General features: G+C 46.4%; 1 protein-coding gene across 4 annotated transcripts in view; it reads left to right on the top strand.

The window, feature by feature from the left end:
• USP47 (ubiquitin specific peptidase 47) overlaps nucleotides 1-25,950 on the top strand; it is a 1,494,847-nt gene that overhangs the window by 1,199,527 nt on the left and 269,370 nt on the right. For all 4 annotated transcript variants that reach the window (XM_086955947.1, XM_086955945.1, XM_086955948.1 and 1 more), the window contains one exon: nucleotides 12,636-12,716. In XM_086955947.1, coding sequence (XP_086812073.1) covers nucleotides 12,636-12,716 — 81 coding nt within the window. The remainder of the gene's footprint in view (nucleotides 1-12,635; nucleotides 12,717-25,950) is intronic.

Genomic DNA, 25,950 nt, shown 5'->3' with positions numbered 1-25,950 from the left:
TTGACATTACTCTGCACTGCATAGTGCGGTTGATTTGCACCAAAGGTGGCTGAGTGTTGGCACCATGACAGCACCACTGAGAAAAAAGACATCATATTGTTTCCTTTTTTTTACTGGCGTAAACTGGGGGGGGGGGGGGGGGGGGGAGGGGTTACGTAGATGTGCAGCCAGAATTCATTAGGCGCACACTGCTGAAAGGCATCGTGCGGCATATACAGTCACAGGTGCAAGGCTACGTGAAGCACAGCTAGTTGCACAGTGCTTAAACCAATGAGACTTCTAGAATGAAATGCAAAAAAATGACATCTGATGCTCTATAAGACACAAAGACAAAGAATTAGCAGGTTAGGCCCTTGTGTATCAGACCTTCACGAAGCAAAGGAGCACAGATGCCCAATGGTGAAATAAATGGAGAGTGGCTTCTTGAGTGGGAGGATGTGTTCGGTTGCTATGATTTCTTAGCAGTAACATTTTTCCTAATAACCTAACAGTCTGCCTGCTTAGACGACGCCTGGGTGGCAGGCCTGTAACTGGTGGCTAGAAAGCCTAGATTGTATTACAGAGGTCCTGGCGGGCGGGGGGGGAAGTCTGGGCACTCAGACATGTCACAGGGTGTCCACCCACCATTTTATCCACTTTTGTAGTTTTCTTTTTGCGCAAACCTGGCCGAAGGGGATCACAGTGCTTCATGTGAACACTAGATTATAGTACACGATTCAGATTCATGTTTTTTCCAGGTATGGGGAAATTAAATGCTTTGCCCAGAGTCACAGCATAGTGAGCCAACGCCAGGACTTTAACCTGAGTGCATAGTTGGAAAGTCAGAAGCTCTATACGTTGGGCCACATCTGGTATCCTGGCCACTTGAATTTGTCGGATGGCAGACTGTATATGCATGTAAGCGGCATAAAAAAAAAGTCCATACCAGACTATACACACCATGACAGTAGCGGAAAAATGGTACAGGGCTGACTGTACACACCAGAGCAGCAGTCTAAATGAAGACAATCCGCAGCAGTGTAAAGAGGGTAAAAAAATAGACTGCTTATAAGGGATAGCAGTTTAGACACACAAGTAGGCTGTACCACAGAAGCGTAGTAAAGAGAGATGAGGGGATACTGTACACAGCACACAGGGTCATTGGGACCCACTGGCCTGAAGGGCCCATTTTCTTTCTTTCATTGGGGTCCATGACACACTGATAGGCCTCTGGTAGCAGGAGAGCAGTGTAAATTGGCACAGGCAGACTGTCTACCACTGTAAAGTAAGACAGTGTGGATCAGAACAGCGGTGTAAAGGGGCCAGGCTGTTAAGTAAAAACAATGACAAACAGACTGTTCACAATAAAACGTAAAGACATGAATAAAGGTGAGACAAGGAAGGCTTGTACATACCAAAATACAGGAGCTATGTTTTCAGCCACAGTGCTTTGCCTAATTTCCTGTGATGGACGCTCTGGTGAAGGCCAGTGCTGTTCCTCTCCTGTATCTGAGGGTTGCTCCTGCGAGGGCCCTCGGGCTTGTTGTTAGAAGCCCAAGGGTGCACGGCTGCTTCGACTAGCTGCTGGGCCTCAAGTCCACCCCTTTTTTTTTTTTTAGGACTTGTGCCCTGTTGGGAGATGTATATTAGAGGACCGGTGTTGGCGGTTGTGGAAGGCTGGCTTAGGATATGGTGCACATTCTCTGGAGTGATGCACCGTGCACTAATACAGGCAACCCTTATGGTGATTTTAGTGGTCTTTGATAACCATATGCAGCTCTCAAAGTGTTAGCTGTGGAGAGAAGATTTCAGGCTTATCTTGAAGGAGTGTAAAACAGCTTGTTTTACCACAATTAATCAACAGTGTAGATTAGATGGAAAAGAAGCACACAATGATTATAAAAATAAGGCTATTTATTATGCAACACAATCACTAACACATTGGAATATCTCCTACCCAGAGATATCAGCAATACACACAAGAATACTTCAAAATAATTAGGTAAGTAGCACAAATCTACACTGTTGTCCAGGGGAAGACCAAACCATATGCGAAGAAAGTGGTATTCAAACTTCAAGGGAAACAGGACTTGGACCAGAAAACTCATAGGAGATGGAGACACAAGGAACTACCCAAGGTAAGTACCCAGGAACCTCAAGGGGCTGTGTGCAGAGTAGACACACAGCCACATGCCCGATGGAAGTCAATGGAGAAGCCACGCTTGCAGTTTTACAGAAGAAGGACCCTTCCCAGAGGACCCCAAAGAAACCCTTTTGAAGTTCGGGAGGTTGGAGAGTCATCCCACTCATGGATGCCCCAAGAACCAGGTTACCTGCACCAGGGAAGCCAGGTAGACAAAGGAAGTCTTCAAATAAGATCCCTCTGAAGAAGCATGTGAAGGAGTCTGGTGGAATCCAATAATGGATTCTTGAAGAAGAGAACATGCAAGCAGAGGGGATTGAGTCTATGCCACTCAGAAGTGACCAGGAGGCACAGAAACACAATTCCCACCGATGGTGGGAGGTTCAAGAGTGAAGACGGTGACGTGTTTCTGCAGCTGCGAGTACCAGGAAATGCTGAGGAAGGCCAGGAGCCATGCACGAGCTCTCCCATGTTGGGTGTCGGTGTTCAGGTGGTCGGTGTCTAGCGGGAGGACCAACAAGCCATGGTAGCCGCAAATGGCATGGAAAGCAAAAAGATGAAAACATTGGGGCCAGTAAGATCCAAGCTACTCACCAAGTGCAGGAGAGTCAGAGCAGGTCCTGAGCAAGTAGGGGAGCCCACTGAAGCAAAGGAAGACCCTCAAAAGGACCCGCATGCCGAAGGCACAGGAGTTGCAAGAGGACCTCAGGCAGCTCACAAAATATGGAGGCCCACGGTGCAGAGGATGCAGTGAGGGTGTTGATCTTTGAGGGATGAGGTGCTAGAGGGTGAATCGTCTTGCAGGCCAAATATCTCTGGAGTGCAGAGCCAACAAGCCTTGGCAACATCGCAGTGCATATGAGTTTGGTCCCAACATCTTCGATGAGCTATACTGTCCTCAAAATTGCAGAGAAGACCGGTCAGGCCTCTAGGGGCTGTAGAACTACCACCTGTGTTGCTGGACCGAGGGAAGTCCATTGGATGTAAGGAGCAGCAGACCGGTCAGCTTTGTTGCGGTGCCTGCAGATGCAATGGAGTGACTCCTTCATGCCAAGGGAGATTATTTTGGATGTCCTTGATGCCCACAGGTCTTCTGGAGAAATTTAGTGATGCACAGACACAGACGACGCAGAAGACTTGAAGAACAGTGAGACCAGGAACAGCAGGAGCCTTCCTTGATGCAGTCTTGGGTCCAGTCAAAGTCCGACAAAGTCCAAGTGCCCAAACGTTACAAGAGTGTCTTGGTTTCAGAGGTGAGTCTTGTTCCATGAAGAATCTGAGAACCTACCAACGGGGGCACCCTTAAGTACCATAGGGAAAGGGTTGGAACGACTCGGGGGTCCCTCCCAGAGGAAGGGCTGGACAGAGGGGAGGATACTTCTCTTTTCTTTGTCCAGTTTTGCACCAGAGTGGAAACCAGGGGTTCCTGGACTGTCTCAAACAGAAGTATGCAAGGCAGGGAGAAATATGGCCCTTCAAAGCAGTCTGGTGCCACTGGCAAGTGCCCCACCCGAGGCCAATACAATAAGTCCTGTCTGGGAGGTGGTCACACCTCCCTGTGACAGGAAACCTATTGTTCTACCTTCCCTTGCTCAAGTTCAGCTCAGGAGAAGGAGGCCTGAATCGTGTCTGTGGTCAGAAGCACTAGGTTGCTGGCAGACCCTGAAAGGCTGTTATTTGGAGTACTGGGAAGTCATCTAAGGAGCCTCCAGTACTTGGAATCATTCTTCTAGCACCAGAGTCAGTGTTGGGGTATGAGTCCAACACGTTTGATACAAAACATGACCCGGTTCAGTGCAGCTGTTATTTAATTAGACATCTCATAATAACTGATATCCACTATATACCTTAAAATGGTTGATTGCTCTTCCAAAGCCTGGAGAATCAACTCTGGGGCCTATAGGGGTGTCTATCTCATGTAGGGGCACCCTCACATTTGGAACCAAGCATCCTGCCTACCATAGGGGTGACATATTTTTTAAGTGCAGTGACATCAGATATAAGGAACTTATAACTGTTGTGAGAGGTGCAAGTACTATCTCACACAGGCTGTAAGGGCAGACCTGTAGTCAAGTTTAAGTGGACTACCACATGTGATAAAATACACACTGCAGCCCATTGGAGCCTCTGGTGTACCTATGTCCTGGGTATCTTAGTGGCATATACTAGCGACGTATAATGTTACACCAGTAGCCAATTGTGGATGTGCTAAAGTACTGGCCCGAGCCATTTTTGGGCAGAGAGCACAGTTGCTGGCATCCTGATTAGTAGATTCCAAGCAGACCACAGTCAAAACACACTGACCCCAGGAAAATACAATGAAAGCAGATCCCACTTTCCTATACCCCATTCCCCAAATATAAGGATGAGGCTAACCTTTTCCATTTGAGACTTCATTGTCATAGTGGAAATATCTGGAAAGTCCATCTTTGTTGGCATTGTTACTCCCATGTCTATGTTCCACTGATAAGTCAATCCCCTGTAGGGAAATGGACCTCCTCAAAAGTTTTAGTTTTTCACCCTTCATCTGTTTCAGACATAAAAGGGGCGTATGGTCTTTCTGTACAATGAAGGGAGTGCCAAACAGGTATGGCCTCGACTTCTTCAAGGTCCAGACCACAGCAAAGGCCTCCCTCTTAATAGCCGACCAATGTTTCTCCCTGGTGCTCAACTTTCTGCTTATAAAAGCTGGGGTTGATCCTGACCCTCTGCATTAAATAGTGACAATACTGCACCTATCCCTATCTCAAAAAAGCATCTATATGGACAATGAATGGTTTGGAGTAGTATAGACTTTGCAGAATTGGAGCAGAGCACATTGCTTGCTTCAGGTTATCAAATGCCTTCTGACAGCTAAATGCTAGATATGCTGCACTATAAGCTTCCAGATATGTTAAGACTTTATTCACCAGCCTCTGAAATGTGGTAGGTGCGTTTTCTAAACCAAAAGTCACCACAATAAATTGATACGGTCCATTGGGGATGGAAAATGCTGTTTTATGTTTGTCATCCTCATTGAGTCTGATTTGCAAATAACCAGCAGTCCGGTCAAATGTAATGAGATATTTGGCTGGGGCCAAAGTATCCATCAGTTCACTTGCCCTTGGAATTGGATGGGCATTAGCCCTAGTGACTGCATTGAGGCCTCTATAGTCATCACAAAAACACATCTCTTTCTTAACATCCTGCTGTGAGATTTTGGTACAAGGACTACAAGACGAGCCCAAGGGCTATCTCAAGCCTCAATGACTCCCAACTCTGGCATCTTTGGGACCTCTGTCCTGATGCAGTCTCTGACATGGTCAGGCTGTCTGTATATTTTACTTTTCACAGGCATGCTGTCACCTGTGTCCACTTCATTGGTACACCAGGTGGTTTGACTGGGTGTCAGAGAAAAGAGACCAGAAAACTGACAACCTGTCTACAATCAGCTTGCTGTTAATCAGTGAGGCTGTCTGCCAATGCTACTCCTTCAACCGATCCGTCAATAGGGTCCTGAGAGAGTAGATTAGGGAGAAGATCACTCTCTTCCTCCTGTCCCTTATCAGTGGCCATGAGCAAGCTCATTTCAGCCCTGTTAACAAAAGGTTTCAAGCGAATCACATGAAGTACCCTGTGGGGACTTCTTGGAGTACCTAGGTCAACTTGGGGCCACTCCACTTGTCTTAGAGAGCTGCTGGGGTCACATGTCACAACACCCACACTTTCTGTCCTGACCAGTAAACAGTAAGTACAGCCTTTTGGTCATGTCAAGCTTTCTGAAGCTCCTGGCTGGCCTCAAGGTTTTTGCTGGCCACCTTCTTATGCTCAGCCATGTAAGAACGCAGGCCCAGAACATAGGAGGCTTGAGAGGTTGCTCCCATCCTTCTTTGACCATACATAATGAACCCAAATGGGTTGTAGCCCACCCCTTCTGAGGAATGTCTCTGTAGGGACAGAGCAGGCAGGTAGTAAGACATCCAATTTTCACTTCAGCTTTTTTTAGGAGTCCCATGATCATACCTTTGAGGGTCTTGTTGAACCTTTCAATAACCCCATTGTCCTGTGGATGGTAAGGTGTGGAAAACTTATAGTTTACACCACACTCTTTCAACATAGCAGTGATGTAACTAGACATGAAGTTAGTACTTCTATCTGACAAGACCTCCTTAGGGAACCCAACTCTGAAAAAGATTCCCAGGAGAGCCCTAGCCGCTGCAGGAGCTGTAGTGGCCCTAAGGGGAATAGCCTCTGAATATCTTGTGGCATGGTCTACAGCCACTAAGATAAAACTATCTCCAGATGCTGTTGGAGGGTTTAAGGGACCCGCAATGTCTATCCCTACCCTCTCATGGAGAACCCTAACCACTGGCAATGGGATTAAGGGGGCCTTTGTAGTGCCACCTGACTTACCACTGGCTTGGCAGGTGACACAGGACTGACAAAACTCTCTGGTGCCTCAGACATGTGGGGCCAATGAAAGTAAGAGACACGCCTGCACCAAATCTTGCTTTTCACAAGATGTTCTCAAGGGGAATGTCATGTGCCAGGGTCAATAAGAACCCCCTGAACTTCATAGGTATGGCCAACCTCCTGGTAGCGCCAGGCTTGGGGTCTCTACTTACAGAAAACAGGAGCCCTTCTTCCTGATAAGTCCTGTTGGAACTGCTGAAATGTCCTGCTTCCTCAGCAGCAGCTTGATGACTGAGTTGTTCAAGAGAGGGACCGACCTTCTGCTCTAGACTGCAGTCTTTCCTTGAAGGGCCCCTGACCCTAGTTGCTCTGCCTTGTCAGGCCCAAGCTCCTCTAGTACAGCTCCTTCACAAGTACTGAGAACATCTCCCTGAGAGGGCTGATTCTCATTGTAAGTCTGAGAGGAGGATACATCTTTATCCTTCGTGCTCCATCTCCTGGGAGCTGGCTGGTCCATTTCTACAGGATCCAGGGCTCCCACGGTGCCTAACTTCTTGGCAGTAGCTCTAGTGGCAGCAAATATACTGGCTGAAATTCCCATCATTTCTACATGAGTCATGCACTCCACTTTAGACCAAGCTGAATTTTCCAAATGATTGCCCAGTAGACAGTCCAAAGGTTGGCCGGGAATGCCACAACTCTCTTTGGGCCAGTTACCCCTCCCCAGCTGAGATTGACATCTGCCATGGAATGATCTGTCCTGCTAATGTTAGCATTGGTCACTTGGTAAATCTGTCCAAGTAGAATCTGCTCAGTAGAGACAAGTTATTGTGTCACCATAGTGACACTGGTCCAATGTGTCCATGTATGCCACAGCTTCCTGACCATTCGAGAGGCTATTGTCTGTATTTGCCCAAGTTAGTGGGACTTTACAATAAGGGTGGTGAGCTCAGTGCTACCATCACAGACTAAAACAGCCTGAGTGGGTGTCCTGACTAAGCCAGAGCCCACTTTAGTACACAAGGTTAACCCAGCTAAACTCTTGGGGGCCCTACCAGTGCTATTGCTAGGGGCACTAGAAGGTTTAGGAGTAGTAGTAGCAGTATTGGTGCTAGACTTAGAGCAATCAGCATCCTTTGCCCTTTTACCTTTTTCCTTACACACACAAATAGCACCAAGGTTTCTTGTTAGAGTAGGAAGAGGAATGGGACCTACAACCAGAGAAAGATTTCAGAGGACCTTCAGAAGACTTTCTTTAGATTTCTCCCCACCTTTCTTGTGGACCTTAGAATAATCTTGCTTCTTCTGGTCGGCACTACCACAAGACATTTGTTGCACTCTGGTACAGACCCACTAGTTTGCCTTCTTTACCAATACTTGGGGAGAGGTCAGATCCGAGTCCACCATGTACTGGTGCAGTTGCTGATTTTGACAGTTGTTAAAGATGTGCTTCCTCACAAGTAAATTGTACAGTCCCTCACAATCATGCACGTCGTAAGAGCATTCAGTTTATTCTTCCTTTTTCGTCCCATCTTTGTTTGCTGTGTGCATGAAGATGTGAGATTCAAAAACATGTTTTTTCACATTTGGTCTAATTACTTTGTGAATCGAAGCATACTTGCAAACTGTGACTTCATGCCTGCCTTTATCAATGTTCCACTATAAAACTATGCGATTGTATTCTTTTAACGGAGTGTACGGTTCCCAGATAATGGTCGATTTGAATCTGGGCACTGAAAAGTCCAAAAGGTTGTCCTTGTCCCCCCAACCCCTCCCCCCAACACTCCAACCCCCCCCCCCCCCCCCCGAAATTCTGTGTCTCCTACGCCCCTGTTTGTTACCCATGGGAGGGGATTTCTGACGCAGGGCGCACCGTGCGCGGAGCACCAGCTGTGGGTCAGGGTGCGAACAGGGATGGCGGCTCGAAGGTGAAGCAGATCCCTAGGGAAGGGGCAATCTCTCGGACCCTCGGCGAGCAACGGAAGCCGGGAGTTATGTGGACTTTCATAAGATTTGCCTTCGTTTCTATGTCGCTTAGCAGCCTCCTGTCAGCAATCCGTGCGTGGAGGGGCACCCAGCAGTGGGTGGGGTACCAGCTGTGGGTCAGGGTGGGAACAGGGATGGCGGCCGGAAGGTGAAGCAGATCCCTAGGGAGGGGGTAATCTCGAGGACCCTCGGCGAGCAACGGAAGCCAGGAGGTATGTGGACTTTCAAAAGATTTGCCTCCATTTCTCTGGCGCTTAGCAGTCTCCTGTCAGCTGCGCTTGCAGTTAGGAGGGCGGTGGGAAGTTACCCGTGTGTATTCCCCTGAAGCAGGCTCTGCTCTGCTTTGCTCCATAAAGGCTGCTAGGTTCGGGTTGTGAAGTACACTCCTTTTTAATCAGTTGTAACCTTTAAATTGAATTATTCTATATTTTTGAAAGGGTGTGCTGGGAGGGAAGGAGGAGCCACCCTCCACGTAGATTAGATGGATATAGACTAGTGACTGGCGTCATTAGACCCTTCCCGCACTACCTTTGGCAGAAATCCATCCGCCTATGTAATCTATCAAATTGGAAACGCTAGTTAATATTTTCAAAATATTTAATTGAAACAAATTTTTTCAACGCTTTTTCCGAATTTGGTGCTTTCTACATTTGCATATCACAAAAGAAATACATATTCATCTGTCTTCTTCTAGACATTACATTCGCTAACTTAGCATACAGAGAAATTGTAACTGAAGAGAAAAGATGATCCTGTCCCAATGCATTTCGGGATTATATCCCTTCGTCAGGGGCGCTGAAAAACATAACATAATTGATAAACTTAAAAAAACGACTATCAGCACTAATAATACTTGAACAATTGGTTCACATGTTTTTGTACAAGGATGGACATCATACATAAGAGACACAGGTCACTTTCTTCAATCTTTGGATACAGTGGAACTAGAAGACAGTGACATCTTGTTATGCACAATTGACGTAACTTCTTTATACACCTCAATTCCTTTAGCTGAAGGCTTGGAAGCATGTGAGTGGGCATTGTTAAAATTACCGAACATCGAAGCCAACAAAGTTTTCATTCTTGAATTACTTCAATTCTGTTTACGTCACTCTTATTTCAAATGGAACAATGAGTACTTTCTACAAATCAGCGGAACTTCTATGGGGTTTTCAGGGGCCCCATCCTTTGCCAACACCTTCATGGCTAAATTTGAAAACGATTTTATACTGACAGAAAACACCTGGAAAACCCATACCGTTATAGACGGTTTATCGACGACATCTTCTTACTATGGAAGGGTCCTCACTCCATGTTGACCGACAAAATATTAGAACTCAACACAAGAAACCCACGAATACAGTTCACTTTTACCATCAACAAACAAGAGATACCGTACTTAGACGTACTAGTACAATTGCAAAACAATAAAATAGAAACAGCGGTTTATCATAAACCCACAGACAGAAATAATACCCTAGCCTACAACAGTTTTCACCCTAGGAATCTCTTATTCGCAACTAATATGTAGTGTAGAAAGCACCAAATTCGGAAAAAGTGTTGAAAAAATGTGTTTCAATTAAATATTTAGAAAATCTAAACTAGCTTTTCCAATTTGATAGATTACATAGGCGGATGGATTTCTGCCAAAGGTAGTGCGGGAATGGTCTAATGACGCCAGTCACTAGTCTATATCCACTTGCTCCATAAAGGCGCCTTATGTATATAGTGCTGGGGAAATAAAGTGCTGGTGGTGCTTGCTTCCTTTCAGTGTGCATGGTGCTGCTTGTTCTGTAAGTAACCGCTGCTATTTCCATGGCAGATCAGCTGCTGGGAGTGCAGGCAGCATGGCCCTGCACCAAGACTCGGGCAGGAGCACTCACTCGATGCATGTGTCTCTGTTTCGTAGATCGACTCTGCAGAGTCGCAAATAAGTTTGCAGGGAACTCATTAGTATTTTTAAATGGCTTGTAATCCCCCCAGCTCTTCAGTGTGCTCAAGTGTGGAGAACTGTAACTGTCTACATAGTAAGTGTGAGGATCCTGGAGCCTGGTGAAATAATTCCCGGAATCCAGTGCTTATAGTGTGCGTGCACGGGGTACCTGCACTATATAATTTGCAAGGCACTTCTCAGCAGGGGTGAAATACTTTTTAACGGCAGCATACTGGCACTTCTCAGTTGAAAACAGATGCTAAGTGATGATGAGTACCTGCTCTTTTATATTTTATTTCGAGCACCGTCCGAATCCGATACGTTTATTAAGAACATACCTAAAATTGGAATGCAACATGTAAGGTGCTAGTCTGAGAGCTTGAGAGCAAGTCTTTTTCACCTAGACCTACACGATCTGTAATGGTGTGTAGGATTGTTTGAAAACGTTGATTTATCAATTTCATTTAATTAGGTGCAGGATTTCGGGTTGGGGTTGTTAACATGCATGGAGGTTACATTTAATTTGAGGTCATGATCATTTTACTTGGCTCCATGCACGTGATACACCAAAATGCTAGGGGTAGCAGAAGGGACATCATATGCCGTTTGACCTTAATGACATCACAGTTGTGACATCACATGACCGATGACCCAGAATTTTGCAAGAAGGTCCTGTCACACAACAATAAGCCTGATGACATCACAGTAAGTGAGTTCAGCTTGCTGCATTTATCAATGAAGGCTGAAACTGTACGTTGTTGGATTAATTAATTAATATATTTCGATTTAGGTTAGACCTAGTGCTTCAGATAGGATGAAAAAAGGGTCTCTAGAAGGGCATGGCAAAAGAAGTGTAACTAGCAATTTCTTCAAAGAGGCATGGGCTTAAACATGTACACTGAAATCTTGTGCTTTACGTAGCATGCCACCTGACCGGCATTGGGTGCCTCTGTGAGTTTATTTGCAATGCAATAGGTCTCACTTTGCGAGAGTTTAAGCTATTAGCATTGTAAATGACAATGCCTTTTATTTAGGTTTTAAAAACAAAAACATGCGTAAAAGGCATTGGCATTTACAATGCCAATAGCTCTAACTTTAATAATGCGAGACCTATTGCATTGCAAATGCTTGACCTTATTTCTCTTCTTTTATCATCTGGTATTTTCTAGATCTTGTTAATCGGCGTATTTCTCTCGTAACTTTTTTGTTGTGAAAATATTGCATAATATGTATGCGAGACGGTGGCCTGCACCACGAGTCATATTTACTAAGGAGTTGTAGTCTGGAATAAATTATTAGTTTTCAGCTCACCAGAGCAAAGCGATCATCCATGGCATTCCTGAAACTTCTCTGTGTTTTTGGAGACAGTTAAGTTGGCCCATTTCAGCACTTATTTTAACAGTTTACGAGGTGCGACTTGAAGAGTACAAACTTTTTCTGTACATACATATGCATTTTTCATAGTGCCACAGTGTTTAGTTATATATTCTCAAAAGTTGAAAGTGCAAGTAACTTAGGCATTAAATACATTCTTACTGAAGATCTTCTTAGCTCATTACTAGCACTTCTATCAGTGTGGGTTTTTGTGCCAGTAACGTGCAGGATGAAATGTGTGTCCTTCAGGATATCATAGCTTTTCAAGCTCCTATAGGGAGGTGCTTCAACTCTGAACTAGTAAGAAGACCGAAATAAAAGAACTGTTGCCTGTGTTCTTGTCTGTAGACATGTGATCTTTAGCTAGGTGTGATATTTGGCCACTGGCAACTTGGTCAGATTCAAAAACGAGTGAATGGCAAAGTTATAATTCCTCAATCATTTCTGCCTTTCAGTCGATTGTAAATTCTTGCATGCCCTACCTTTCTTTCGAACTCAGAAACCGACCAGAGAAGCGTGCGTTGTCTCCTAGTCTGCCAAAAGTTATTGGAAAGTGTAGCAAGGGTAAAAGAATAGTGAAAGGTTGCTATTTTGAACATCTTTTTCTATTGTTTTTATTACAAAAACTGCACTCTTTCTTTTCACCCACAATAAATGAATTCGAAAGTGCTGTATGGCATTTTGTGACTGTTTTTATTTGGGCAATGCTGCTACTTTAATATTGCAACGTGTGCTACTCAGTGTATATATACTTTGAAGTGCTTGCAATGACATATTTGGTGTGCATTACATTTTTGTATCTTTTTTAATAATCATTTTAATTTTCAGATTACGATTCGACTCGGCAGAGCACTGAAGAAAGGGGAATATCGGGTCAAAGTTTTCCAGTTATTATTAAATGAGCCTGAGGTAGGTTAAACCATAATCAATATTTATCATTTGGACTTGATTTAAGAGGTTGCGCACATCCCCTGACTTCATGTGGCATTTTCCTTTCACTTAGTAGTGGATCTTGTAAAGCTAAAACGTCTAGGTACAAATAAGTGTTGATAGACATAACCTAAGAGGAACTCCGGGATCTGTTAGATTTTAAATGTTGTGAGTTTCTTTTAGCGACTGGCTTTTACCAGTCTAATTCCTGGCTCTGCGTTTCTGGTGCATTCATTGCAGAAATGAACATGCACCTCTGGTGTCACATTTTTTGGAACACAATCACACGCCCTCTGATCTAAGATGGCAAGTGATTGAATTGGTAAAAACTCCACGCAGGGGAGGTGACATTACGAACATGTCAAGCCAAACCGAATGTCGTTGGATGTTCCGATGTGACAGTATCAATAAGGGGCTCAACAGTCTAGAAGAATGTACGGCTGTACTGTTCAGCTAAGCTGTTGGGTAAACTGAGATCTGTTTTTTCCTGTGATATGGAGACAATGTCTTGTTATTTAAGCTGTTCCAAACCGATTTATCTTTAAGACTTTTGCTATGCACAAGCTTTCTGTTTCTGTCTAACAATGTCTCCTATTCTCTCTGAATATGTTTTATTAAACACATATGAAAATATATCTATGATATGGTTATTGATTTATTACATGTTTATACTCTAGAGCTTTCCTGTAATCATTGTCAAGCTGTCGATACCACAGACAAAATTACTGCACTCGATGTATCTATGTAAATGGTTCTGTGTAAAAATAAGTTGGAGTCCGATTGTAGGCCATAGGGTCAATACAAATACTTGGCGGAATATTGAATACTGACCGCCCATTTTGTATGTACAATTTTCTTATTGTTATGAACTTTTTTAAGTAGCCAAATGCAATGCTGTACATTTTGAAAATATATGTTCATGATACAGGTACACAACCAGTAAATAAGTGGGTTAGATTGCATAATGATGTTGCTTAATATTTCATGCTTTTCAAATATTTTTAAATTATACTATGTAACCATAGAGGTACAATGCATGTTGTGCTGCCGATGGTTTTAGTACTTTGCATACCCAAATCTTTAGGCCTTGGGAAACGGGTTCTTTCCCTTCTCTTCATCTTTTGGATCCTTTCTGAATTTTCGGCCAGTCCAAGATTGCAGCGGTTTTTATGACTTGAATGCAGTGGGTGAAGCCGACATCTTAGTTTCATTTCATGATATGGTTCTGTAGTTTCACGTCGCATGATGTTTTTTCAAATCGTGAACTCTTCATTTTTTTTTGGATTTGATCCTTTTTTTTAAATTGTGCATGGGACATGGTCTCGAAGTTATGACCAGTCCACTTTTCACCTCTATGAACGGCATGCTTTAAAATAGACGTGCGTTCTTACTTCCGCTATCGGCCGTGATTCTTTCGGGAGCCAAGATGCTGATGGGACGCGTTGTACTTGGAGACAAAGTTTGGAAGTAAGTGGGATCTTGAAATTGTCCGAAAGGCACTATTAGTTCTAGGGCACTCCGCCATAAGCCTTTGATTAACGTATATTTAAGTATTTGATTTTGCTACTGCTTTTAATATATTGCCCGAGTTTTCTCTGGGCTCTGTAATGAATTGTTGCCAAGATTGTTACATCTGGGAGACATGGTCCTATTAAATGATTTGTCTATGATATGTTAAAACGTGCGTTTTCTTACATGTTTACTGTAAGGTTTTTCTCCACCCCGGTTTGGACTAAATTTGTTACTGAGTTGGATCCATGGGTGTAATGCCTCATCCCTGTTCTGGATGTTATTCAATGCACTTATTTGAATCTAACGGTTTTGTAGTAAGCAGGAATTCGAGATTGTGTAGGAGGCACTGTTAGCTTAAGGGCATTCCGCTCTAAGTCCACTATTCACGAGCCCCTTTTTTTTTCTTTCTTATTTCAACATTGGAGTTGGTAATATTTGTCCTTGCTCTTTTTTTTTTTTACAATTAATCTTTGCCCTGAAGGCAGTTTTTGAGACCGGAGTAAGGGGTATCATTCCGATATAAGATTTCATTTTGCTCATTGAATATTGATTGGGACAAAAAGGAAAATTATGAGAATTTTTCTTTTGATGGCTGTTATTTATTTTTCTGCAGTAATTGAATTGTTCATCACTACTGTGATTCTGCCATAAGATAGTCGATTATACGATTATCTGGATACTCTTTCGGATTCCATAGCCCTAGCCGGCTTATCTCCTTATTGACTTTTGTTTAAGAAACGTCTTGTGACTGCCTTTGGCATACCGACAGGTATGTGGGTTTCTCAATTTTTTTATCCTAAATTGAGGCGGGAATTCATCCAAAGCTCTTTGCAATCTGTGCATTTATATGAGTATTTTATTTCTTGACAGTTCGGGTCTCCCCTTAAATTCCGGCATTTTTGTCCGACACACAAGGTTTGGTGTTCCTCCTTAGTGTACATTGCAGAGATCCATTGAGGTGATTGTTTAGCCTCTTTTGCAATATTGTCTTTCCACTCAGTTTTCCGACTTATTTTACCATCTTTGGAATTCTTGGGTTTTTGGTTTTCTTTTATAATTCTTAGAATTTTTCTTTTTTAATCACCATATCTGACCTTCTTGTCACACATTTTCGGCGCTGAGCATAATTTTTAATTATCTATTGCAAACCCATGTATATATTTAATTTTTGTAGAAAAGAAAGTGGACGCTCTTATATTTGAAGTCTCTGTCCTGAAGATGACCCCTAAAGTACCTGTGGGTCGAAACGCAGTTGACGCTTTAAACGTGGCCTAAATAGGAGATGACACAATGGTTATATTGTGTATTTTTATATTTGTTATTTTGTTATGTTTTTTACTCTGCCACTGTTTGTTTAGTTTACACTGGTCAGTGTTCACACTTTTATCATTGTTTGTGTAACTGAATGAGCGCCATTTATATATTAATCTCTTTTTCTCTTTTTGTTTAATTGAACCTACATTAAATATGATCCCTTGAGATAATTTTGGTACATGATTATTGTGAAATTTAGTCAGCACTGGTTTTTCTTTTACTTTTGCTCAACTTTCTTCTGTCTATATTTTACAGTAGTTTATTTTAGCTCACAAACTGCTGTTTGGAATACAGTATATATTGCCCCAGGTTCCTGTTCTAGGGTTGCTCTTGTTGTTTGATGTTCATAGCACCGGTCTGTCGTGTAGTTCAAGCTAATTTCCCAATATGCACAGGGTCACTAGACTGGACGTCACCAGCGCCAAAACGCTTCGTCACCTGAACCATAAGAGAGGCTCGGGAAGATCTGCTTGCCACTCTCCCCTGCCATCTCCTTCAGGGTCATTCCAAACGGTTACAGGTAATTGCGTTCAGAATGACCGGGTCTTGTTTGTTAACCGGTATGAGCTCTGTCTTTATTTATTTATTTTACGGAGTTGTGTATAGCACAAACTTGACCCGAAGGTATCGGGTATCAGAGCACTTTACATAACACCAGTTGCGTTACATGAGGACACGTTCATTTTATTTTTTTATTTTTGTTAGGCACAGGTGAGATTAAGTGATTTGCCAAGAATCACAGGATGTTCAGCATCATTGCCGAGACTCGAACCCGGTTCCCCAGATTCGAGGTCGACCGCACTAGCTGTTAGGCCAACTTCTCTCCTTGCACTGACTCATGAAGGGGAAGGGGAATGATTTGCATTGGTACCGCCCCTCCCTTATGGATGTGCACCAGTATCTCTACCTTCATGAATCAGCCGCCCCCCTCCGAACCCCCCCGCACGCTCAGTTTTGCGGGCAGGCACGCTCATGTTCAATTTCGGGAGTGCTACTCCCTCCCTCAGTCGGTCTTGCTCCGCTCACCCGCCTGCATTGACCTGCAGGGGGGACATTGGCACGCTCCATTCGGGGAGCGCACCTCCCATGTTTCCCCCTCCTTGCTTAGCCTCCAATAGGGAATGAGCACCGGCCGTATGTCTCACCATTTCCTTCCTACACTGCAGATGCTAGCAATCAGCAGGTAGACTGTCCAAGTGGGACCGCAGTTTGGTTCCTGTTTGTTTTTTGCTTCTTATACCTTTATGTTCCTTTAGTAAAAACAACAGTTGATGGACAGAATGCAGAACAATGTCATACATTCACCCCAGTGCAGTGATCTGGACCTAAATCTATCATTTTTTTGCTCACCAAGCCACCCCAGTTCACACATGGCCATATGCAAATCAGCCTTGACCCTGTGCCTCATGGGAACAGTCCAGCCTGAACTGCCAAGCCATGTCTTCCCTGGACCGGAATCAAGCATCCTAGGACCAGTTTCAGGCTTTCAGCCCTCATTAGCCACGATAGCTTTATTCCAGTGGCATTGATAGCACGGGACTCACGTCTGAGTATACCCGTCCCACTCTGGGTGATCAATGCAAAAACAACAGTTGATAGACAGAATGCAGAACAATGTCATACATTGGATGCTTGTTTCCAGTCCAGGGAGGACCTGGCTTTGCAGTTCGGGCTGGACTGTTCCCATGGGGCACAGGGTCAAGATTGATATGCATTTGGTTGGGTCCAAACTGGAATGGCATGCTGAGCAAAAAAACGATGGATTTAGGCCCAGATCTCTGTACTGCGGTGAATGTATGACCTTGTTCTGCATTCTATCCATCACCTGTTGTTTTTGCATTTGTCACCCCGAGTGGGACGGGTATGCTCAGACGTGAGTCCTGTGCTCTCCATGCCACTGGAATCAAGATATCCAGGCTGATGAGGGCTGAAAGCCCGAAACCGGTCCTTGGATGCTTGTTTCCAGACCAGGAAGGACCTGGCTTGGCAGTTCGGGGTGGACTGTTCCCAGGGGGCACAGGGTCAAGACTGATTTGCATATGGTTGGGTCCAAACTGGAATGGCATGGTGAGCAAAAAAAAACAATGGATTTAGGCCCAGATCTCTGTACTGGGGTGAATGTATGACATTGTTCTGTATTCTGTCCATCGCCTGTTGTTTTTGCTTTATATTCCTTTAGGGCCCTTTTGTGGGTCAACATACAGAATGTCCCTCTCCACCCAGTGACAGCGTGGCACCACTGGTTCTGTGCAGCCACAGAACAGGCTACTGGGCACGAGCACCTTGAAGGGAGTTGAGGCATCCCCATGCACACCCCTCTCTTTAGCTTGGCAACGGGTTATATTAAGGGGAGCCCCCTAAGGCCTGATTAACTTGTTCTTTGTCTTCTGGGACACTGTAGATCTAGTATGCCACACGGATGACTTACAGAATGGGGCTTTGTTAAGAAGGTGTCTACACTACGGAATCTGCATAGCCTTAGTCATAATGACTGCACTATTTGCCATGTCTGGGTGAGGCAAGGGCCTGTGACTGGGAAGAGCCAAAAACATAGGGATAAAGGGTATAGCACCGCAAATTCTACGCGCTACATTTTTTGTAAAATATGTTTTTAGCCAATTCTGCATTGGATATCCACGCAAGTGAGGTATCCTTTTACTCAGGAGACTCAGGGGAAAGCTGTGGGGTAGGACATTTGTGCCGACTTGGTGATCCCACACACAAATATGTGGATAATGTGGGTTTTTTCAGAAAATTTGAGGTTTTCAGGGGTTTCCTGGTAGGAAAACGTTGGGGGAGCCACGTAATCCATACCTCGCTGGACTCTCGCGCGTGTCTAGTTTTCAGAAATTTGTGGGTTTGGTAGTTTCTCAAGATGGCCGCTGAGCCTTGGGCCAAAAACCCAGGTGACCACCCCCCCACCTCCCCCTTATAAAACCTGGTTGTTTTGGAATAGGTAATTTTAATGTCTCCTCATTACATTTTGGGCCCTTGCCTCTCTCAGGTACATGACCCACCCACATGAGTGAGGTACCATTTTTGTCAGGAGATCTGGCGGAACGTTGGGTAGTAGATTTGTGTCAGCTCATGATCCCACAACTTTCCCACATAGAAATGTTGGAAAAGTTTGGTTTTTTCCCGCTAAATTTGAGGCTTGCCCCCCCAACATGGGTAGGAACATGTTGTGGGGGCAAGGGGTAGGGTCCACGCAAGCCATACCGCCCTGGACTCCCCCGGGGTATCTAGTTTTCAGAAGTGTGTGGGTTTGGTAGGTTTCCTTGGATGGCTGCAGAGCCTGTGACCTAAAATGCATGTGACCCCCTTGAAACACCAGGTAGGTTTGTGATAGCTAGGTGGGCACCTGTGTTTTTGGTCCCAGGTTTACTAGCACCTAGGGGAACCTACAAAACACCCGTGGGAGTCCAGGGAGGTGTGGCTTGCGTTGAACAAGCAACATTTTCCTTCCAAAATTTGCTGCAAACTTCAAATTTAGCTAAAAAGCCAGAAAGACTGTGATTTATTTGGGGTGTGGGAATTGACATGCCCATTTTGGCAGTCCCCCCACCCCTAAATCAATAGGCAAAACAAATCCCTGGCGTCTAGTGGGCGTTCTGTCTCCCAAGGAGGGCAGATCGGGGGCTACTCAGCCATCTGTCCCTCGGGGGGCAGAAAGACTGTAATTTATGCATGGGGTAGAGACATTGACATGCCTGTTATCCCCCACCCCTAAGTGAAATTGCCCCAAAAAATCCCTGATTTCTTGTGGGCTTTCTGTCCCCTCCGCCCCCGGGAGCAAAGTTTGGGGGCTACTGCCCCAACTGAGCCTGGGGGGGGAGGGGGCAGATAGACTGAATGTACACAATTTTTTGAGGGGAGCAAAGGCCCTTTGCCCAAGGGACTGCGCCCCCTTCCCTGGTTTCTAGTGGGTGGAACCCTGGTGATCCCCAAGCAGGGATCCACTAGGGAGGGGTACAGTCGGAGAGGGGAGATTCTCCCCTTTCCAACGATACTGCTCCTGACTATCTACGTGCTCAGGGGGCTGAGATATGCCCTTGAGCACAAAGAAAGTAAAACTGGGAGGAGGAGCTTAGCGCGCATCCAAGATGGTCGCGTGAGCTGTGAGCTCCCGAAACCCTCGCCGCCTCCACCGTCTATCCTGGCACTAATCCTGTTTTTGATGACGGGTTCTAGTAGCTGATACTCTCCTGATCTGAAAGGCCTTTTTTAGACTTTGAATCGGATGCTGGACGCCCGAATTTCTTCTTCCTGAAGCCTGAGGGCCTACATCGTGGTTCATCCCGGGACTTGGGCATCCGGAACACCCCGAAAGTAGTTGAACAACGGCGTGTGGAAGGGGACGAATACCCGAGGTCTACTTTCGGTTTCGCTTTTCCTGGCTAAGAAGGTTGGGAGACGGCTGCCTAGGGATCAAGCTGGCCTGTGAGCGCACTCGCTTTACTGATCTTCACCGGTGCCCAGCACTTCAGTCTCTCGTTGTTTTTCCTTGTGGGGAGCCATTTACGCCAGGTCCCAAAAGCCCATGAGGGGCGCGCACCCACCATGGCGGGCAAGCCTGATAGTGACAAGCGTTCCCTCAAGAACGCGTCTCGCGGTGGCACAACTCAGACCACCATTATGGACAGATTTGCGCGCAACAAGGGCTCGCCTGGCGGGACTGGCAAAACCCCGGAGGACCTTGGTGGTGGCCCTCCTGAGTCGGAGTAGCCAACTCTTCGAGACGTGATGGGTGCCAATGCGAGTATACAATCATCGATGGGCCAACAATATGAAACCTTGGCGGCCAAGATCGACACATTGGCGGTGGATGTCGGCTTGATTAGGGCGGACTTGGCCAAGACTAATGAGAGAGTCAAGTCGTTGGATATCAAAACAGCCAGTCTCACCACCGATGTCTCCGATCTCCAGTCTGAGATCCGGACTCTGCGGACCTCGAGTGACCAGTTTGCCCGCCGGCTTGAAGATTTCGAAAGTCGCGCTAAGTGTAATAATGTCCGCATAGTCGGAGTCCTCAGCCGATCAATCAACGGATTTACTTGTTGAAGATCTGATTCTCAACCACCTCGCCCCTAAGGGCCTGAGTAACCTTTTTGCGGTGGAGCGTGCCCACAGAGTCCCGGGCGGCAAACGCAAACAAGGGGCTACACCGCGACCCATCATTGCGCGGATCTTCAATTATAGGGACAGAGACGCCATTTTGCAGGCCTCGAGGACTAGCGGTCCCACCAAGTTCGAGAATGCATTCATCAACTTCTACCCTGATTTTACCCCATCGGTGCAGAAGCAGAGACTGGGATTTTCTGGGGTGAAGCGGAGACTAAGAGACCTGGGCATGAAGTATGCTATGCTTTTCCCCGCGGGCGGGTGCTGTTCTTTGATATGCCGGAGGTGGTCAGTGACTGGTTGGACACACTATCAATGCCACGGGACAATGCAGAATAATCCAGAGGTGCTGAAGGCAGTCAACGGGACCAGGAGGAGTAGGGCCACCGGTGTCTGCTACCATCGTACCGTGCTGCGGTGGATTGTTATCCTTTTTTTGGGGTCAATGATACTCTTAAAGACAAACCCTGGGGCGGCGGGGAGTTCGGGACTTTTCCTCCTCCGGGGGTGTTTCCTTTTCTACTTGTAGATTAGTTTTCTGGGGTAGGGCCACAGGCACATTGCAGAATGGGGTGGTTTTCTGGTTTTATCGCAGGGGTGCAGGGTGGGGGGTTGTTTTTCTGGGTATTTTGGGGGAGGGGTGGTTCCTCTTTTTACTGTTTGCATTGTTTTCGAGGCTACGTATTGCTGAATGGCTTATTCTGTGTTTCCTTCGTGGGGGTTGGGGGACCCTGCTACTTTTTTCGGGATGGGGGTAGGGGGCTGAGAGTCTTGAGTTGGAATGTCAACGGCTTCGGGGACAAAATAAAACGGGGGAGTGTACTCCAATATGTAAAGCGCCATTCCCCCGACATTGTATTACTGCAAGAAACACACTTGGTGGGGAACACAATCCATGTAATGAACCGGAGGGGCTACCGATTGGTGGCACATTCGGGATTCACTTCGGGCTCTAGAGGGGCTGGGGTTATGATCCGTAGTTCCCTTCCCTTGGAGATTGATGAAACGATATTGGACGATAGGGGAAGGTATGCAGCGATTGTTGGCAGGTGGGAGGGGAGAACGGTCGCCATCCTCTCAATATATGTCCCCCCGGGTTTGCAGGCCACCACATTTGTCGACCTGGGGAAACTGGTATTGAGGCTTCCTGAGGGGATTCTGGTGGTTGGAGGGGATCTCAATTCGGTGGTTAAAGGCCTGGAGGATCGACATCCCCCAGGGCTCATCCACCATCGCAGTCCTGCCTTAGTGGTTTCTTGGAAACGTTTGGTATGGTGGATTGTTGGCGGATGCTTCACCCAGGGCAGGCCCACTATACTTTCCACTCCGGGGCCCATGGGAGCTTAGCTAGACTGGACTATAGTCTCGTGCCCGCAGCCCAAGCTACAACGGTGTGAGAGGCCCGACATTTGCTGAGAGGCATCTCGGATCACTCCCCGCTATGGGTCCATATAGATCTCCATTTAGACGCAGGGGGCCGGATCGCCCCAATTAATCCCTGGCATCTCCGTGTTCCGGAGACCAGGGCTGGGGTGATCAAAGCCATTGATCACTACTTCGCTGAAAATGTGGGATCGGTGTCTTCGTCTGTGTCCCTATGGGAGGCCTTTAAAACTGTGATACGGGGACAGACGCTGTCGCTGGTCGCTAGCTCTAAGAAGCGCCACAATGGAGAGGTGGAGCAGATGGAGTCTGATATAGTGGCTTTGGAGAGGGATCTTGAGTGTGGAGTCACGCGTGAAAAGGTGCATGTGTTGCAATTGAAGCAGTCTGACTATAAAGCCTTGGTTACGAATGCTGCGAAAGCCATGAGACGAGAGCAACAGGGCCGTTTGTATGATGTGGGCGACAAGGCGGGGAAGTTGATAGCTTGGCTGGACAAGAGGGAGAGACTGAATCGAGTGGTGCCGGTGGTTGAGCGAGTGGATGGTGTACGCGTGACGGATCCATTGGAGATTGTGGAGGAGTTCGCCTGCCACTTCCGAACGGTGTATGCGCCGGTATCGGACCGGCCGGAGCAAGACTCCCAACTTTTGCTTAGGGATATCGCTTTGCCTTGCTTGTCCGAATCTGACAGAGAGCTAATGGAGGCGGACTTCTCCACTGATGAAGTAGCGCTCGCTATTCGCTCCATCCGTTCTGGGAAAGTCACGGGTCCGAACGGCATACCCATCGAGTAGTACAAGTTTTGTCCGAACAAAATGGCGTCGTACGTTCGCTCGATGTTCTTGGAGTCCAGGGAGATGGGTTCGCTTCCCCCTGACCAGCGTTTAGCGTCTATCGTGGTGATCCCTAAAGAGGGTAAACCCCGTGAATTCTGTACATCCTATAGACCTATCTCACTTCTTAATGTGGAGCCCAAAATTTTGGCAAAAATGTTAGCTAACCGTCTGATTAAAGTGATCGGTGATTTGGTGCACCCGGACCAGTCCGGCTTTATTCCGGCCCGCAATACTGCGTTGAATTTACGCCGTCTTCATGGCGTGCTGGCGATGGCGGAGACGCTGCGTGAGCCAGCCATTTTGGTTTCTTTGGATGCCACTATGGCATTCGAGACAGTGGAATGGCCATACCTATGGGCAGCACTGGCGAAGTTCGGCTTCGGGCCGGTGTTCATCGGATGGGTCCGGTTGCTCTATGAAGAGCCCCTAGCCCAGGTAGTCGTTAACGGTCGAGTCTCGGCTCCCTTGGTTCTGGGGAGGGGCACGGGACAGGGGTGCCCTCTGTCACTGCTGCTTTTTGCTTTGGCTCTGGAGCCCTTGGCCGCATGGTTGCGATGGGAGCCGTCCCTCAGAGGTATCAGGTGGACTCCAGGTTTTGAAGATCGCATCTCACTTTATGCGGACGATATTCTCCTTTACCTCACCTCCCCTCGGAAATCTCTGGGGGTATTGTTCGACGTCCTTAATTCCTTTGGGAGGAACTCTTGACTAGTCATCAATTGGGGGAAATCTTGCGTTGACTCGCTCACAGACGATGCTCTACTCGTACCGCGCAATTGTACGATACAGATTTCAACCACCGGGTTCAAATATTTAGGTATCTATGTCTCGCATGATCCAGCTGTTAGGTATCAGCGTAACTTACTCCCCCCGCTTCTTCGCCTAAAAGCGGACGTGAAAGCCTGGAGCAGACTGCTGCTGTCCCTGGTGGGCAGAGCAGCCCTATTCAAAATGATGTCCCTCCCTAGATTTTTATATGCGCTCCAAAACACACAGGATCTAGTGCCTTCCAGCTACTTCCACGAGATCGAGTGCCTACAAAGGAAACTGCTGTGGGCCGGATGTCCCCGGATTGCCTTGGCTAAGCTTACGCTGCCTTGGTATGATGGCGGTATAGCGTTACCGGATATAAACCGATATTACTGGGCCTCACAACTGAGCTCAGTCAATCATGCGATGTATGGTCCAGCCTCCAACCCGGCTTTTGCTATGGACAAATGGTTGCTGCCGGGCGGGGACTATAACAGGGCGCTTTATTCCAAACGGTCTGATGTTGCGTTGACGGGGCCCACCAGAGTGGCGGAGCGGGTCTGGTATAACGCTAATGCTGCTATGGGCTGGTCGGACACTCTCACTCGAGCGACTCCACTCCACACAGCTGAGAGGTTGGGCAATTTGTGGACCACCAAGGGATTTGAAAAATGGGACCTCATTGGGATTAGTAGGGTGGGGGACCTTTGGCGGAAAGACAGGATAAAGTCCTTTGAAGAGCTGCAACTTGAATTCAAACTCAGCAATCGAGAATACTTTCGGTACCTGCAGGTCCGACACGCACTTTCCTCTGTTTTTCCGGCCGGCGTGCTCGTTCCAGAATCCTCACCCCTGGAGGATAGAGTACTCGACGGACATGTCCCGGACAGTACGATCTCACTTATATATAAAAAGCTGGTAAATGATCGAGCAGACCTTCTTCTGCAACTCCGTACGGCCTGGACCAGTGATGGACTGGAACTGGATGATGAGGACTGGCAGGCGGCGATATCCTCCCCAAAGGAGGTGGCAATCCCGGCCCGTCTGAGATTGGTGCAATTGAAAATCCTACACCGCATATACATGACCGGTCCTCGCTTGTTACGTATGGGGATTGTTTCGGATGATTTATGTAAGCGTGGGTGTGGAATGGTGGGTACATTTCTTCATATTCTGTGGGAGTGTCCGGCGGTAGTGTCTTTTTGGAATCGTGTGCATGGTGTCATGACCGAGGTGACGGGTGTTTCGCTTTTACCTGAGGCCCGAAGGTGTCTATTGAATGTGTCGGAGCTCAACGATTATAATGTAGCGCAGACACAGTGGGCCACCTTGGGTAATATGATCGCTAAGCGTGACATCGCGCAATTGTGGGGATCGTCGAGAGCACCCAGTTTGGCGGATTGGTCTAGAAACATGGACTGGTGCATGTTTCGTGAAACAACAGTCTATATTGCTCTGGGCAGGCCCAAGAAGTGGGGGAGGGTATGGAATCAGTGGAACCAGTACCGTGGTGAAATTTGTACTCCCCCTTTTGTGCCTCCACCTAAGGTGTTGCACTCCCCTTAGCGTGATGTTCCTTCTAGTCTGGATTTTTGTCTATGTATTGCTGGCTTGCACTCTTTCCCCCTTTTCCCCCTCCCGTCTGCTCTTCTTATAGCTTTTCAATTTCACTTGTTACTACGCAACAGTTGTAGGTGTGGTACTCCCTCCCCAAAAGGATTACTTATGTATCGGCCTTGCGTTTAGCCTCCGCAGTTATTTTTCCTTTTTTGGTTGAGTGGTTTTCAAAATACAAAACAAAGGCCCACATGCATCATTGTTTCATTTTGCACTTCCTAATTGCGATTTTTAGGGAATCGCAAATTAGGAAATGCAAAATGGGATGCATGTACATTTTCTCAAAATATTTGAGAATCGGTAAAAATCGCAATTTTTACCGATTCTCAAATATTATGCGATTAGCAAAGTGCGAATTCGCAATTCCCATTCATTCCTATGGGCTAAAATGCCCATAGGACTGAATGGGAATTGCGAATTCGCACTTAGAATATCGCAAATCCTGATTGCATTTCAAGGGTGGAGAGGGGGGTTCAAATGACCCCCCCCTGCACCCATGAAATGTTGTTTTCGCATCATGTTGCACACACACATGTCCTAAGGACATGTGTGTCAGTAACATGAATGTGTAAAAAATGCTTTTGCAGCGTTTTTAACACTTTTTGCAAATTTACCGAGTGGTTCAACCACTCGGTAAATTTGACACCCTAATTGCGAATTCGCAATTATAAAAGTAA

This window comes from Lissotriton vulgaris, chromosome 2_1 (assembly GCF_964263255.1).
Source record: "Lissotriton vulgaris chromosome 2_1, aLisVul1.2, whole genome shotgun sequence".
NCBI classification, from domain to species: domain Eukaryota; kingdom Metazoa; phylum Chordata; class Amphibia; order Caudata; family Salamandridae; genus Lissotriton; species Lissotriton vulgaris.
This window is presented reverse-complemented; position numbering and strand designations above follow the sequence as displayed.